Source organism: Hyperoodon ampullatus, assembly GCF_949752795.1.
Source record: "Hyperoodon ampullatus genome assembly, chromosome: 10".
NCBI lineage: Eukaryota > Metazoa > Chordata > Mammalia > Artiodactyla > Ziphiidae > Hyperoodon > Hyperoodon ampullatus.
The window spans coordinates 95736565-95753606 of NC_136923.1; the positions used below are offsets into that span (position 1 = coordinate 95736565).

Here is a 17042-nt window from a genome sequence, read left to right on the forward strand (position 1 = left end):
GCCCCCCAAACCAGGTGGCACACCTGGAGCCAGTGTATTTGGCCAAGTCTAGAAGGCCAGCCGGATCACCCACTTTGCACAGTCATCCCAGGCCAGATCCACTGCCTCGGCTTTCTTTGGACTCTGCCTCCAAAGTGTCTGTCGCCTAAGGCTCGCCAGAGCCTGAACAAACATGGTACCTGCCAGCCTGGCCGGAGAGGCCCGGGGTTTCTCCTAGTGCTGGAAAGTCTCCGGTGCCCTCGGCCCTGCCCGGGGCAGGGCACAGTCCCTTATCAGCGGTGGCACCAGCACCTCTGACCACGGAGCCGTAACCATCGCAATCCTGCTTGTGTTTCCTTTTCCTTTTCTTCTTCTTCTTTTAAAAAAAGGTAGTTCAGAAGATTTACATCATAATGGGGAAGTGAATAAATACCAGCACTTATGGTTCTTATAAACTTATGTTTTGAAGACAGCATAGCACTCAAGAGGAATTCGACTGTTAAGGTCGGTGAAACCTAGGAAAACAAATAATTCAATCAAGACCCAGCGGCTGCGAAAGGTGTCGGATTTGACAGTCCAAGATCTCCATCCTAGAATTCCTTGTTTCTGACAGCCACAGGGAGGCTTAAATCTCCAACCAAAGGCAAATAAATCTCCACAGTACCCCTCAAGAACTTTAGACCCACTGAGTTCAGCTTTGGTTTTGGAGAAGTTTAGTCTGGAGCTCCCGGGGGCCCTCAGCCCACGCAAGGACTCAGCAGCAAGGTGGGGACCCCCCCCAGCCTTGCGTCTCTGAGTCAGGCACTGTTTCTCCAGATGTTCACCAAAGGAGAGGGTCAGAAGAACTCAGTCAATGGCTCTGTCGCTGACTAGCCCTGTGACCTTGTATAAGCCCCTCCTCTCTCTGCTTCAGTTTCCCCAGGTAGCATCACACACGACTGTCTGGGAGAATGACATGGAATCATAGGCATGATCCCGCTTCCGAAGTCCCATGTGGATTTGGTACTTTCTCCTAGTTTGGTCTCGGCTGACTGGCTGTAAATTGGCAATTGACCTTTTCTCCTCAGCTTACGTTCTCATAAATACCCACCATGTTGGTGGTCTGGCATTTAGCAGATCTTCAGTTTGAATGAGTTAAAAACTAGGCTTTGAGAAGGCTGTGTTCAGCCTGGGCCTTTCATGCTCCTTCCCTTACTTTCAGAAACCACAGTGGAACCTGCGGATCCCCACATAGATCTTTCTTTTATCTTCTCCCCTCACTGCACCCACCACACCACTTGTCCTCCAGAAGCAGCTAGGACAGTTCAGTTTGCGGGTAAATGTTATAATTTGAGGGGGAAAAAAACCCCACTTGATACTAACCTTGTTAAATGTCTACTCAATTCGTGAACTTCCATTTCAGTGCTTTTAAATTCGTTGAGCTCCTTCCGAATGGCAGCCTGCAAGGAAGAGAAGCCCATGAGAGTGCAGAGGATGGAAAGCAGCTCACCTTCTCTTCTATTCCTGTGTCTTCTTTCTTCGACAAAGCCATACACGTGCATAAAACGGATTCTTCCACTGGGAGAGACAAAATCACCTGAGATCTCCTACGAAGAGCCCCGTCCCCCTAAGTCTAAGTTGCGAGCAATCCGATTTGGGATCCTGCCCAGAGCTCTTCCACCTGGGCAGCGAGAGGGCCCTTCCGCCTGGCCCACACTCCTGGGGCCTGAGTGCACACTACAAGGCCAGCCTCTCATCTTTCTTTGGTGAATCTAAGATCATCAGAGGCACAGCGATGCCTCAGGATGGATACGTCTAGAGGAGGTATGTGAAATTCCCCAACCAAATGAAGGGGTGACGGCCGCTGCCCCCGCTTCCCTTTGACTCATGAAGCCTTGGCTGCTTTACAAGTCTGTTGACTCTGAGGTGATATATTTCACCGTGGAGGCTATGGAATGTGTTTTGAATAACCTCAAACATGCATGAGATAAACCTGAATGACCTCGTCCTTACCGTCACAGATGTGGCCACCGTCTGTGGCCACCGAGAAGGGGGAAGGAGGGCTGGAGCAAAAGAATGTCCAGGGTTGGAGAAAACCTCACTTCTCCCTCAGGGCTGAAAAGTTAAACGTGGACCCTTTCCCATAGCTCTTTCTAAGGCTGATACGTGCTTTGATGGGAAGATATCAGGGCACGGAGAGTCTGAGGATGGAAAAGTCTTTTTTTTCTGTTCATCCAAAAAACTTTGATTGTGTGCAGTTGTACTGTGCTAGGTGTATTATGCAAAGAGGAATCAGAAAAGTTGTCACTGTTGGAGAGTTAACAGTCTAACAGAAGACGTGAGTGCATAAATAATAACAATTTATAAAATGACAGGCATCTCTAGAAAGGAACAGATAAAACAATTTCTCCGTCAAGTTGGTCCATTTTTGGAGAGCCAGTTAAGATGCTACCCCTCAGTCAGACTGCTTGTATAAGTAAGATTAAGGGCAAGGCAGAAAGCGATTTAATACTTTTTGTTTTTGTGTATGTGAGAGTCTTTATGATTATAAAAGTAATGCATGAGAAAATGCGCAAGGGACTTGAACAGACATCCACAAAAGGCCAGTCAACATATGCAAAGGGGCTTGAGCTCATTAGAAAACAGGGAAGTGCAACTAACCATCCTGAGAAACCACTACACACCCACCCCAAAGGGCTAAGATGATACCACGTGTTCACCGAAATGGGCAACAATGAGAACTCTCATAAGCTGCTGGTGAGTGTGTAAATTCATACAACCACTCTGGGACACTCTGTGGCATTACTACTAAAGCAACTAACCCTCTCCACACTGCAGGACACAAATATTCTACTTCTAGGTTCAACCCCAGCAGAAATGTGCACTCGTGAATGAAAAGACATGGAAAAAGAATGTTCATAGCAGCATTATTCACCACAGCAGCACTGTCCAGCAACAGTAAAGCAGGTAGATGCATTTTGGAAGATTCATAACTCTAAATACTAGGCTGTTTCCCTTTACAGTCCTCTTTGTGCATATTTTATATTAAAGATACACACTCTGTGCCCTTCCATTAAAAATGTAATAACACAAGCGTTTCTTCCTAAGGTAAAAAGTTATTTGTAAACATTTTAATGGTCCCATGATAGTTGACCGTATTCTTGTTACTATGATCATTAACATGCACTGTGTGCCAGGCGCTGTGTTCAGTACTTTGTATTCTCTATCCAGCCTCATCCTGGAGCGCTGTGCTCCAGTACAATCATTGTTTCACGTCATCACCTAGGGCTGAAGTCCAGGCAATCTGCTTCTGCTCAAAGCCCCAGCCTCTGAGGCTGCCGGTCCGCTAGTCCTCAAAGCGTTCTTTTATCGCCTTACCAAACCATCAGCAACGAGGGCCACCACCTCAGGCCCACTGGCCTAGCCAATTCCGTCTACCAGAGCAATGCTAATACTTGGAACAAAGTGGACATGGTACCACACTTGCTGCTGGTGTGCTGCTGCTTCCTCCAGTTTATCTATTCCTTTCTGGAAATTTCAACCTTATCATCTCACTCTTACTCTCACAGTTCTGCTTCAAAAATGTGACTGAAGACAGGAGATTAAGAGCCCTGACAATGTACTTCCATAATCTTCCTATTCTTTTTTTCCTTCCCACCATCCCCCAGGCAGGAAGGAGCTGACTTGACGTTCCCTCTTGGCTGGAGCCCTTCTTCCTTAAGCCAGTAAAACCACATGGTCTGAGAGAGACGAATGGGAATCTCTTCTGTGCCATGGAAGGAACCCTATGGTCTGAGTCCTCCAGACTTAGCCCTTGATATGGGACCAGGAGACAATACCAGCAATTGGTAAATATCCCAAACAAAAAAATACATCGCTCTAGTCTCCAAAACTTTATCTTTGTCTTACAATTACTATTTTTAGTGTAGAGTGAGTGCCTGTCTCACATCTCTCCTGACCTGTATTTATGTTTTCGTTTTTAAAAATATTTTTATACAGCAGGTTCTTAGTAGTCATCAGTTTTATACACATCAGTGTATACATGTCAATCCCAATCGCCCAATTCATCCCACCACCACCTCCTGGAAAAGCCTTTACATAGGATCAGAATGGCTCCTCCCAAGGGAGGAAGGCACTTGGTTGAAGTGCCTGGCTCGGGGGGTGGGGGGTGGGACGTGTGGGCACTGCTTCCCAGCAGCCCCGGAGGAACTGGATAGGCTCCCTCACAGCTGCTCAGGATTCTAGCTGGTACCTTCCCTTGACGTTTGCCAGTTCCCTCAGCCTTGGTCAGCAAGCACGCTGCAGTGAGTGTGGACAACAGAGCGAGGTCACATCTATGTGACACAACTGCCCGGAGCAGGACGGAAGGGCCTGTCTCCTGCCCGAGCTGAGGGGTGCCGGTTCTTGGGGCTGCTCACCATGGATTCCTATAGAGGGGAGAGGTGAGGTTTCCACTCATCAGGACCTGGGGGCTGGCCCGCCCCGGGTGGGGGTCGGGGGACGGTTTCTGGGAGGTGCCTCTGGCCGCGTCCGTTTCCTCCCCCTCCCCCCATCCCGAGTGCAGCGGCTTCCCTGGGCTCAGGCTCCAGCCAGAGGCCAGGCTCTGGGTGACCTCCTGCATGGCCTGTGAGGAGGCCACCTGCCCCGGGAAGGGATGGGGCAAAGGCAGGACTCTAGGAGAAGCTTCCCAGTGTACCTGAGTCCCCTTATTGTCACTTGCACACCGCACAGCGTTGTCTTACACTTTTTTTTTTTTTTTTTAAAGGCCCTTACCCTCCAGTTCCTCACGGTGCCTGGATAAGAATCACAAAGGATCCCCAAGCAGAGGTCCCCTTAGATACGTGTATGGATGAAAGGCGTCTGTCTCGTGCCTTCTCCAGAGCAGGGGAGAACCAGCCCGGCGCCCTCTCCACACGCTGTCTGGAGCCCTTGGGGGGAAAGGTGCCAGGAGCAGCGCCGCAGCCTGCCCGGCAGCCACTCAACCTCCACTACCGACCTGGGCACGGGCTCTGCGCCCGGGCTCCACACGGTCTCCTGGCGGCAAGCTGGAGACCCAGCACTCGGCTGGCCGTGAGGCCCCGGCCCCCCTTCCCGTCCCGCTTACTTTGTCGGCAGCGGTGAGGCGGGTCCAGGGCTTGTCGGCCCTGCGGTCATAGTCCTGAGCATCGGCCACCTCCACATAATCGCTGAAGCGGATGAGGATCTTCCGTTCCCTCAGCTCTTCCACTGTGGGCCTCTGGCTGAGCTGCGGGAGGGAGAGATGGATGCAGTCAGCCTGTGACGTTTAGATCACTTGGTCCATCGTGAACTTATGGGTGGGAAGACGAGGTCCAGAGAGGCAGCTGATGCATCACACACATGTGAGGGGCAGGGGACACAGGGCTCCTGATTCCTGGACTTCTCCAGGGCTCTGTGAAGGAGTTTACTAACTCATGAGCTGCCTCCAGGCCTGTTCAGACAGCCAGCCAGGCTGTCTCTTAATAACACTGCAGTGTCTCGGTCTGTACACACGGTGTGTCTGTGCATGGGTGTGGATCTTCCCACGTCTGTCCTACCTTTCCCAGCAGGTGACAGAAACCTTACACAACAGTTTTATATTATTCTCGATTTGTGAATCCACATCTGTGTGTCAAATTTAGTGCTCTCTGCAAGATGGGTTTGTAATACTTTCTGTGTGTGTGTCTTAGACACAAAGAAAGTGTATGTGCAAACAGTATGCAAACTACGGGGTGTGCAGGAATGAGAATACGTTGATTTATGAGGTCATGGAGACCCTACCCCTCAATAGCTCAAATGAAAGGTGAGTCCACAAAGGCAGAGCTAGCCCGCGTTGATGCCAAGGAAGACCCGGACGGGCCCTTTGGATAGGTCTGTGGTGAAGGAATGAAACAAGTGAATTATTCAACCATCTCCCAGTGTTACCCGCTAGCATCCTTCCTTTGTACTTTAACAACATAAGGCTGACATTTCTATTATCTCTTCCTGTCACCAGATTTTTTTCTTCTGGAGCAACACAGTTGCTCTCTCTTTAGGATGCTGTCAATTCATGTTCAACCGATGTTGGTTAAAAGCAATTTTTCTCTAAGCCCTAGACTGTATTTAATTCTATTAATAGAAGATGCAGTCAAATAGAATCTTACCACAAAGGCCTATAAAACAAACACATGTAAGTGAATCCAAACCACTCCAGCTGTTTTGACTGTATATCATACACCTTTGGCTGCTGCCAGAATGTCCCAGCTTGCTACCAACTGGCCTACAATGGAAGAGCATCATTAGATGACTGCCTGGCTGGTGCTGAGCAGAATGGTGACAGCTGCTGTGAGGCTCTGGACAGGACCAAAGCAGCCTGCTGGTCCCCCTGGGCCAAGGGAGGAAAAACCTGGGGCTCAGAGGCCTACTGGGCTGTGGCACTGGTTACCTGTCTAGACACTGTGTAGCTCCCCGCTCAGAGTGGCTGCAGTCTGTCCCGAGGTGGCCCTGGTTTTCCCGGGACAGGGCATTTTGGCATCAGCTGTAACCTGTCACAGGAAACCAGAGGTTTCCCAGGCTCTATGGTTAGGGGTGTCGCAAACAAAACTGGTGGCCTGTCCTGACTCCAAGATGTGAGTGCAGGGTGCTCTGTACTGTCCTTAGAGTACATAGGCATTTACCGTAATACCACAGGGCAGGAAGACTTCTACTCCAAGCCCCAGTTTGTGTTTCTAAGGACTTACTAGCTCGCCCTGGGGCGTTAGACAAACAGGACTATTTTCTAAGTGTGCCATGACAGGGGAAAGGTTGTTACAGTTGGAATTTCTAATTTAAATTTCTCACAGTCATGATCTAGATTTTATTAGTAGCCTGTCTATGGTAGAGTCTAGAGTGAACAGAAACCTAGAGGTTGGCTCTGAAGGTGAGGGACTATTTTTCATGCCTGAATCTGGTGGGGATTAGACACAACCTCTCCAGATCAATAAGAGACGGGGCCCAAGTGCCACCAGGGAGTGAGTGAGGAGGACTCACTGCTGGGAGCGTCTCTAACAACTACCTGGACTCTGCTGTGAGCCAGGGCTCACACCCCTGGCCACATGGGGCTCAGGAGAGGTGCCTCTGGCTCATGGATGGCTCTAGCCCTTGGGGTGCGTGAACCCAACTTACGTGCCTGGACACTAAGGAAATAATCTTTGCAGCCAAAGTTGGTTTTCTGCGGATGATGGGCTGGAAGAAGGGGTGGGGTGCAGAGGTTGGTAGCATTATGTTTCCATCTATGGCAGCAATAATATCGTTTGCAACCAACTACTCAACAAAAGGGTACGTTGAGACCCCAATTCCACTGTTAACACAACCTGACCCGGGTCCGTTTCTTCCCTTCCTTCCCTCCTTTCCTTCCTCCCTTACCAGCCATCCTCCCTCCAATACTTCTTCCCATTCATCCATCCATCCAGCTAGCTAGCGAGTTTTTGGAAGTGGGAAGCAGGCACTTATCCCAAGATAAAGCATGTAAATTTTAGGTTAGTCTCAATTTGGCTGAAGAAAATGCCTGGCCTGTGGCTATTAGCATCTGCTACTGTGTTTTATTTTTCTCAGTGTCTTAAATAGAATGATATTGAGGAAATCCTCGGGCTGAGGGTAAGTGGAAAGCATCCCCCACCACTGGCTTCTGGTCTCGGTGTGATAAAGGCTCCCGAGGAACAGAGCATGCCCAGAGCCGGGAGGTGATACGGATTCCCTACCTGCTGGCACGCTCCACATCTCTGTTCACAAAACCAGATGTGAACGCTGTTTCTGGTCTCTCCCTCATAAACAGTTTATCCCTTCACTCAGGCTCATTATTTCTAATTCCCCAAGCCAGTCCCAGGGGAGGCAAATGCTGAAATTACAAGGCAGTTTTCCTGGGAGAAGGAAAGAGAGATAACCAGGGGGAGGAAGAGGCATTTATCTTGACTTGAGGACCTGCAAAAACCCCACCCCTACCATTACCCCTCCTGGGGGAGACGGGTGAGGGAGGAGACCCTCTTCTCTCACCCCGTCCTGCCAAACTATGCAGTTAGTCAAGCTTTCCCTTGCAAAATCAAATGCACTTTTTAAAGACATGAGAATTAGGTGCATGTCCAAATCTTTCCCTAGTACTAGTTTTTAGCAAGAAACCCTAAAGTTTAGGAGAATTTTGGGGTCCCAGCAATCAAGTCCAATGAACTTTATGAAAATCTGATTGAACATTTTTTCTGAATGTCTAGGCCTTTGTCTATCAGAAACGAGGGGTCATCACCAGTCTCCCTTTGATACCCTCATCATTTCAAAGACACTTAGAATAATGCATCTCCCCCGGTCCCCCTCACTACTCAGTCTCAGGAAAAGGGATGCCCTGCGTCCAAAGGCTGGGTGGTCTTAAGGATGTAAGAGTCAGACCTTGACTGGAGTGAGGGCACCTGGATGAAGTGAGGGCCCTTAGCTCTTGTTCGAGTTTCCCACCAGGGGACACCAGCCCGTCAGCGGCTTGTCAGGGCCTTGCTTATCCTACTCCTTTTAATTGGGATGGCGTTTGGCTTGTCACCATATGTTTGGGATGCTCTAAGGGCAAGAAAGTGTTGAGAAACACAAATCATCACCTTAATAATTGGTACAATATTTCAGGATCTCTGAATTTCTTCCTTTGCATAATATTTCTAGGGAGAAAAATCCATTAACAAACCTTTAAAAAATTAATGTTAATGGGTCTCTTAACTGTCTCTAAGCTTTGAGTATCTTTCTCTCAAGATGGTCACTGTTGGAGGCTGATGAAACACACTCTAGTCAGACAGAATATAGTAGCATATCTTCTGTGTCATTAATTAAAGTTGTCAACATCCTCCAAGAATAGCCTCAAATAAGAGTTTATTATCAAAGAGGCCACTCATAGAATTAGATCCACTTGGGTGTAGCTTACATTGCCAAGCCATCTATTTTGGGGGTTAAAAACATATAAAAATTCTAGCTTTCTGACTTTTATCTAAGTGCTTTTCAAACATCTTCATTAGATTTATCAATACTTTTGGCACTTTCCTAGTTCAGTAATTCAAATTGGATTTAGCATAATAAATAGTTCTTAGGTAACAGGAATAGTATCAGCGGAGACAAGGAAAACTCACTTTCCCAGGGTCATAGCAAATAACTGATACATTTGAACTTGTGATTTTGATAATGAATTTCCAATTGCCTCATGGGGTTACAGTGAATTTTTAAAAACAAAATATTCACTGTAACTGCAAATAGAATGCACCTGACATCAAGTTGCTTGGGGGTAGGCCAGTGTCACCAGCCAAAAGGGCTGAGGGTCATGAAGCTGAGTGGACCACTGGCCCCTGGAGAGGTCCTGGAGAGTCCAGAGAGCCGCATGCCCTGACACCCGAGGAATGGAACCATTAATGTCACTTCCAATGGGCCAGGCAGCTGTAAGGCCAACACAGGGCACAGCAGGGGAGGGGGCCCCCTGTCCCGCCCCAGCTCGGCATGGAGACGCGTCTTACCTTCCGAGTTAATCTCCTCTTGATCTCTCTCTTCTCCTCTTGTTCCTCTTGTTCATTCCGAGCTGAAAGAAACATTTAAGACGCTTTAGATTTTGGTAGCGGTATTGCACAAAGGTGCACCTCTGCAGGTTCTAGGCCAAGCAGCTCAGTTTTTTTTTTTTTTTTTTTTTTTTTGCGGTACGCGGGCCTCTCACCGTTGTGGCCTCTCCCGTTGCGGAGCACAGGCTCCGGACGCGCAGGCTCAGCGGCCATGGCTCACGGGCCCAGCCGCTCCTCGGCATGTGGGATCCTCCCGGACCGGGGCACGAACCCGTGTCCCCTGCATCGGCAGGCGGACCCTCAACCACTGTGCCACCAGGGAAGCCAAGCAGCTCAGTTTGAAAAGGAGGAGAGAGTTCCCGTCCCCTACCCTGGCCACCCTTTCTGCTTGCGGGGACACTTTCCAAACTGCCTGTACTGTTTCAAATGGGTGGTGAGTGGGTTGACCTTATTTTGTTGTACGTTGTACCCCCTTGTACGGGGTTTCAAGTCTGCAGGCCGAAACGCTGGGCCAAGAGGAGGGGCTACGAGGCAAGGAGGTAGGTCCTGAAAGAGTGGGGTACCGTCTGCAGTGACACAGGCATCCGGGGAGAGGTGAGGCTCCCTTCTTTGGACAAGACCTGGGCCTCACGCAGCTCCGCCTCAAGCCTCACGGCGACCGAAGGGGACTCACTGTGATGTGGCCCTGGTGCCCGGTGCCCTGCGTGGATGGAACAGAAGCCAGGCCCCGCGGGGGCGCCTGCCACCTGCCACAGGAACAAAACGAGGCACGGCTGACGCCAAACGCAAGGCTGGAATTTCAGAACGCTCACCTTTCACAAGCCCTGATTCCATAAATTCTCTGAATCTTCCAAGAAGTCCACAGAGCACGTGTGAGGCCACAGTGTGGGATACAACTGTCTACATTTAGACTTCTAAGGAGCGTCTTAGGGAGAGCAGACTCCAGAGCTTAAACCTTCTCAGCTCAATATGTGGGGTGACTTAGCATCAGGCGTGTAAAGCGCCGAAGGGAGCAGAGATTCGGAGGACAGAGAACGCGGGAGGATCTAAGCAACGCAGTGACCTTGGGCACCTCACTTTCCTCCCAGGCCTTGCAATGGAAGCACGGATCGCAGCATAATACTGTCTAACTTGAAGAAAAATCACGAACGTCAGCCTGGCTTCCATGCCTCTGCTGCTCGTCTACTGAACTGAGGGTGGCGTCAGGGAGAGACCGCCACTGCCGCTTGATTTTGCACAGGCTGCATCAAAAGGGCCCTTGTTCCCTCATTTTGAAATCACCGTTGGAAGTTATGGTTCCATAACTCCATTAACTTAGTGCGCAGTGCGCGCTCACCCTCGAGTGGTCTCAGTATAGGACAGGGCTTTGAAACAGGGACCCCCTTGTGCCTAGAGGTGGGGTGCCCTCACCCCTCCTGCCAGCCTGATGGCAGCCACCACAGCCTCAGCTAACTCACACTGCAGGTGGCAACACCTCCCGCCAGAAGGAACGGTGGTGGTTCAGAGCACAACTCACGTCCTTGAGCGATACTCCCGGGGGCACGGTTTGGCCAGTGTGACTGCCTGTGGCGACCAGGATCTTGGACCGGGACAGCTCCAGAAATGGCCACATCCTGCCGTGGGCCAAAGTCCCCAGGGGTCCCCGCTGCCCCAAACCCCACTCGAGAGCTCCTTCCTTTGAATTGAAAGGTCCTCCCCCCGCCACCCCCCCGCCCCAGGGTTCCTTTTAAAACTGAGAATTTCTCTTGGATAGAAACCTGTTCAACCAGTCAGCCATTACTATCTTCGTATGAACTAATGCATCAGAGAGAAACTGGGAGGCAGACTGCCAGCCCCAGAAGAAGGGAGGCCCCCAAGAGCTGCATTTGCAGGTGGGAGGGAGGACAGCAGGAAAGGTCTCGAGTGGATGGTGAGCGCCTGAGGTGGGGAGCAGCTCGAGGGCACTGGGTTGAAATGGACAGACTTGTAGCCATATCAGGGCAGGAGGGGCCCACGAGACCACCTAGGCTACTGCTCGTGGCTTGGAAATGAGGATAGGAAGGCCCGGGGAGTTGAGCGTCTGGCCACACACTCCATGGCTAACAGACAGACAGACAGTCCAGCTTCTTTTCCTGCTTGGCTACGCTGCCTCTGCCCCCATCACATTTTGCTCAGGGCCAGCCCTCCTCCTCCTCACTGGTTACTGGCCTCAGACTCCACTCGGAGCTGCCTCATCCTACAGGCCCCCTCCCGAGCCGTGAAGGTCGGCATCCTGCCCATCGCCTACAGGTGTTCCTGAGGTCCCTCTGAGGGGTAGGGGCCCCAAGCTACCACCTATGGAATCTATACCTTTAGCTCAAAGCCATTTACAAACCCAGGGTCATGGATTCTCAGGCAGTGGGGACCAAGACAACCCCACTGGGCAAGTGGGAAGGGAGACCAGGAAAAGCCCTCGAGGTCATGGCCTGCTGCCACCATCAGAGACTGCACTGTGTGCTCAGATGTGCCCAGGGTCTCATTGGCTGCCCAGTGGAGCCAGTACTGCCCACAGGGCCGGGTGGCCTGGGGCGGAAGTCAGACCCGGTTTGCAAAGCTCCACCGCCCAGCCAAGCCACCGCTCTGGGCCTCTCTCCTGCACACTTAGAGATGTGGTTCATCCCTTGACTTAAAGCCCAGATGATAATTCTCAGAATACACTGTTTGAGGGTTGTCTTCTGATACCACTAAGCATTTCTTGTTTAACAATCACACAAGATTTAAAAAAGAGAAAGAAAAAGCTATGTCGGAAAACAAAATTCCAGAACGCAGGGAGGAAAAAAAAAATACCGACAGGAAAAATAAGCTCCTTTCCGAAAAGTTTTGAAACTGCGAAATGATGACCCTGTTTGAATTTGGTCAAGTGATCCTTCAATTTGCAACTACTCAAACAGGACAAAGACGCAAGAGGCAACAGAACGAAAGGGAACTGTGGGAACAACTTGTAAGCCCTTGGCTCCCCTGACCCTGAGCCCCAGGCTCACTGGACGCAAGTAACCGTCTCTAAGACCAGAGTGTCTTTCTGGAGGGTGAGAAAAACCTAACTCGAGGGGCCTGCCCGTCGCCTCCCATGGATCTGGGCAGACGAGGTGTGGAAGCTGGTGCCTTCGGGAAGCCAGGTGAGCTGGGGATTCTCTGCCTTCTCTTTCCAAAACCTGTGCCCTTGCTGAGAGAAGTGCTATCTTCTGAAACCTGAACAATTCCACAGACGTTTTTTAGCCTCTTCACATTTAAGAGTTAGGCTGGGGACCCCAGGTACCGTGTGGCCCTGTAAGAAAGTTGTACAGAGATTCCTTCAGCAGACCACAGATCCGTGTGAGGCACGTCTGGGGGAGAAGTTTAAAAGGAGAAGAAGAAAGCCCGTTCACAGATTTCTGGCTTTAGGAACAAACGGACACCTTTTTATTTTTCTTTCTCTCTAATGTAGACAATTTATAATGGATCAGCTATCAAGTTGGGGCAGAGAGGGAGACACGTCAGCCAAATGCTTCCCCAGCCAGGAAAATCATCTGAAAGAATTCTAATTCTGTTTCACGGCAAAGTAAACTTAGAAACTTTTAAAGGCACCCCCTTCGTTAGGAAGAACGTAATCATATGCACAACTTCCTAGAGATCTGGGAAATGGGTGAGGTGCCCTCAGGACTGAGGAAGGTCAAGGCTGAAAGGAACAGCCCCTGCAAGGCGAGGGCGCGGCCGAAGCCCGGAGCAGCGCGGCAGGATGCTGGTGGAGGCACAGGGCACGCAGGTGGGTGCCCTGGGGTACGGGTGCTGTGGGTCACGACACCGGCCCCCCATCACAGCCCTCGCCAGTGACATTCAACAGCAAACCATTTGGCGCGGACCCAGTCGCAAGGCCACAACGAGCAAGGCGAGAAAAGCAAAATCAAGAGCACTTTTGTTTGGTCAAAGTGGAAATACCCAGCTACTCACACGGGGCCTCACGCGACTGGGGCGTGGGTGTGTGCATGCGTGTGTGTGCGTGCATAGCACAGTAGTTCCGTAAAACTCTGCGTAGCATCTATTTCTCTTTTCTGGAGCAAATCAGAAAGGGATAGACGTGTGGGGAGAAAGGGTCTGAAATTAAACTAAACATATCTGTTGACCATCTAGAGGGCAGTGTCGGTGAGACTGTAGCATGATGAAGCGGAGAGGTTTCAGTATTCAATGGTTGAATATCTCCCCCTAAACTGAGGCATACTGGTTGGTGCCCATGAGATGCTGGATTTCTTTCAGCATTTTAAAAATAGGTATTTAAGCACCACATGGACTTTCTGTACCTAGGCAAATATCTCTGATATTTGTCCTGAACCAAACAAGAGGCTCGTCGGCTTTTTCTGTCCACAGACACAGTGACAGCGAGTTTTCCTGAATGAGAGCCTGGGCAGCTACACCAGTGGCCAGTTGTAGGAGGCCTGAGAGGAGGCCAGGGAGGATTTCCCCTTGGAAATGCTCTCTTAGACTTTAGGTTTAATGCTCAGAGGGAGGAGGGATTTTATCACCAGCAGCTGGCTGCCGTGGAAAGTCACGTTTTCTGGTCTTCATTTTCAAATGGCTACTTGCCCTCTTTTAGCCATCAATATCATATTTGCAGTTTTTCAGCCAATCTGGGTTGAAAGGTGACCCCAACTCTCACTTACTAGTAAGTCCTCTCGCTCAAACTTTTCAGCTTCTCTGACTTGGCAGCCCACTAAAGGGCAGGTTCTTCCTGCAGACCCCGAGGTCCTCACGAACCAAGTGGATCCGAATTTGCTTGCTCTGTGGGGATGTTCGAACACACAAGGGCGAAGCCTCCGCCACCAGAGAGGGTTTCGATCGTTTCCACACCAGCACACGGGAGAAACCCTGTGGCCTGCCATCACACAATAACCAAAGCCACCACGAAACGGCAGCGCTTGCCACGGGCTCTGTCACTTACGTTTCAAAATGTTTCTCTGCTCCAACTCCTCTGCGGTCGGCCTCTGGCTCAGTCGCCTGCGGAAGAAATCCAGGAAAAGTTTTTGGACCATATCATAGCCTCCTTGGGTCGTTAATCTCCCCGGCCGTTGCAGATACATGAGGCAGGGTCAGCGGCTGGAGGCCCTCTTCCATCCTGTGCTCTGAGAGACCGGCGCTCACCACCAATGCCTCCTGAGTTCCTCGTTTTCAACCCCAGGAAAGGCACCGACGTGATGTCACGTGGAGCCGAACCCCCTCCCTCCACCGGCCCCTCCCCAGCCCTGCCCCTCCGGGCCTCCAGGCGCGTGGACTCTTCTCACAGAAGCCCCTTTCTTTCGTGTGGCCTCCCAACTTCGGGAGCATGGCCTCTGCTTTTCTCCCCCCGGCCCCGAGGCTAGAGCTTGCCTCTTGCCATGTTTGTGCAGACCCAGAACACAAAGAGGCTCACGGCCCCATGGAGACGGGAGACAGCACGTCTGTCTGCAGAGAACAATATCTGCTCTTCTGGTCGCCACCCATCGCCACCAGAGACTTATTAGACACAAGGTGGCAAGTGAACAGGAACAGAAATGACACTTGGCGCCGGCACGTAATTTAGCCACAACAAGTGAAACATCATAGCCAGGATGTGAACTTGCTATGATGCAACAGCAGGGGCCGGGGGCAGACAATGGGCGGGCACTAGGTAGGGACAGAAGTTGCCAGAGAATGGGAAGGACACCGAAGAGGAGACTACATGATCTTAGAGATGCTTTTAGGGATGTGACTCCAAGGGCAAGGGAAGCAAGAGCAAAGACAAGTGGGACTACATCATACTAAAAAGCTTCTGCACAGCCAAGGAAATTATCATCAAAACAAAGAGGCAACCTACAGAATGGGAGAAGATACTTGCAAACCATATATCTGATAAGGGGTTAAAATACAAAGTATATAAAGTGCTAATACAACTCAACAATAACAAAAAGCAAACAACCCGATTAAGAAATGGGCAGAGGATCTAAGTGTCCATCGACAGATGACTGGATAAAGAAGATGTGGCACATACATACAATGGAATATTACTCAGCCATAAAAAGGAATGACATTGAGTTATTTGTAGTGAGGTGGATGGACCTAGAGTCTGTCATACAGAGTGACGTAAGTCAGAAAGAGAAAAACAAATACCGTATGCTAACACATATATATGGAATCTTAAAAAAAAAATGTTCTGAAGAACCTAGGGGCAGGAGGGGAATAAAGACGCAGACGTAGAGAAGGGACTTGAGGACATGGGGAGGGGGAAGGGTAAGCTGGGACGAAGTGAGAGAGTGGCATGGACATATATACACTACCAAACGTAAAATAGATAGCTAGTGGGAAGCAGCCACATAGCACAGGGAGATCAACTCAGTGCTTTGTGGCCACCTAGAGGGGTGGGATAGGGAGGGTGGGAGGGAGACGCAAGAGGGAGGAGATCTGGGGATATATGTATATGTATAGCTGATTCACTTTGTTATAAAGCAGAAACTAACACACCATTGTAAAGCAATTACACTCCAATAAAGATGTTAAATAAATAAATAAACATAATATGTTGCTTTACAAGAAAAAAAAAAAAAAGGCTAAGCAACAGGAAGAAAAAGAAATTGGCAGAGGATCTGAATAGACATCTTTCCAAAGAAGACATACAGATGGCCAACAGGCACATGAAAAGATGTTCAACATCACTAATTACCAGGGAAATGTAAATCAAAACCACAATGAGATATCACTTCACATGTCAGAATGGCCATCATCAAAGAGACCACACAAAACAAATGTTTGCAAGCATGTGGAGGAAAGGGAACCCTCGTGCACTGTTGGTGGGAATGTAAACTGGTGCAGCCACCATGGAGAACAGTATGGAGGTTCCTCAAAAAATTAAGACTAGAACTACCATATGACCCAGCTATTCCACTTCTGGGTATGTATCTGAAGAAGAGGAAAACACTAATTTGAAAAGTTATCTGCACCTCCATGTTCACTACACCATTATATACAATAGCTAAGATATGGAAGCAACCTAAGGGTCCACTGATAGATGCATGGGTAAAGAAGATGCGGTACATACACACAATGGAATATTACTCAGCCATGAAAGAGAATGAAATCTCGCCATTTGCAACAACATGGATGGACCTTGAAGGTATTATTCTAAGTGAAATAAGTCACACATTGAAAGACAAATCCCATATGATTTCACTCCTATTAGAATCTAAAAAACCCCCAAAGAAATGAACAAACACAATAAAACAGAAACAAACTCACAGAGATCAGATCAGTGGTTAGCAGAGGGGAAGGGGACTTGGGGGGGCGGTGAAATGGGTGAAGAGGGTCACTGTATGGTGACGGATGGTAACTAGACTTGTGGTGCTGATCACACTGCAGTGTATACAGCTGTTGAATTATAATGCTGTAGACCTGAAACTTATATTAAAAAAAAAGAAAAAGAGAACCACATGCCCAGATAAAGTTCCAGGAATGATCATACAACGGGCCTCAGCATCACAGAGATGTTTGTATTTCTGAGGCTCTTGAAAATTATTTAACAACCCTGCAGTTAATTATTCAGCATTCTGCTTCCCCCAA

The 17042-nt window shown here is 49.5% G+C and overlaps 1 protein-coding gene across 1 annotated transcript; it reads right to left on the bottom strand.

Annotated features, from left to right (window-relative positions):
• Nucleotides 1-48: 48 nt before the first annotated feature.
• LOC307059012 (phosphatase and actin regulator 4-like) lies at nt 49-14554 on the bottom strand (the record flags this gene model as incomplete). Its single annotated transcript, XM_079712695.1, has 5 exons — nt 49-187; nt 1342-1418; nt 5063-5203; nt 9447-9508; nt 14416-14554. 5 exons carry the CDS (start codon nt 14552-14554, stop codon nt 49-51), a joined length of 558 nt encoding a protein of 185 aa, XP_079568821.1.
• Nucleotides 14555-17042: the final 2488 nt, after the last annotated feature.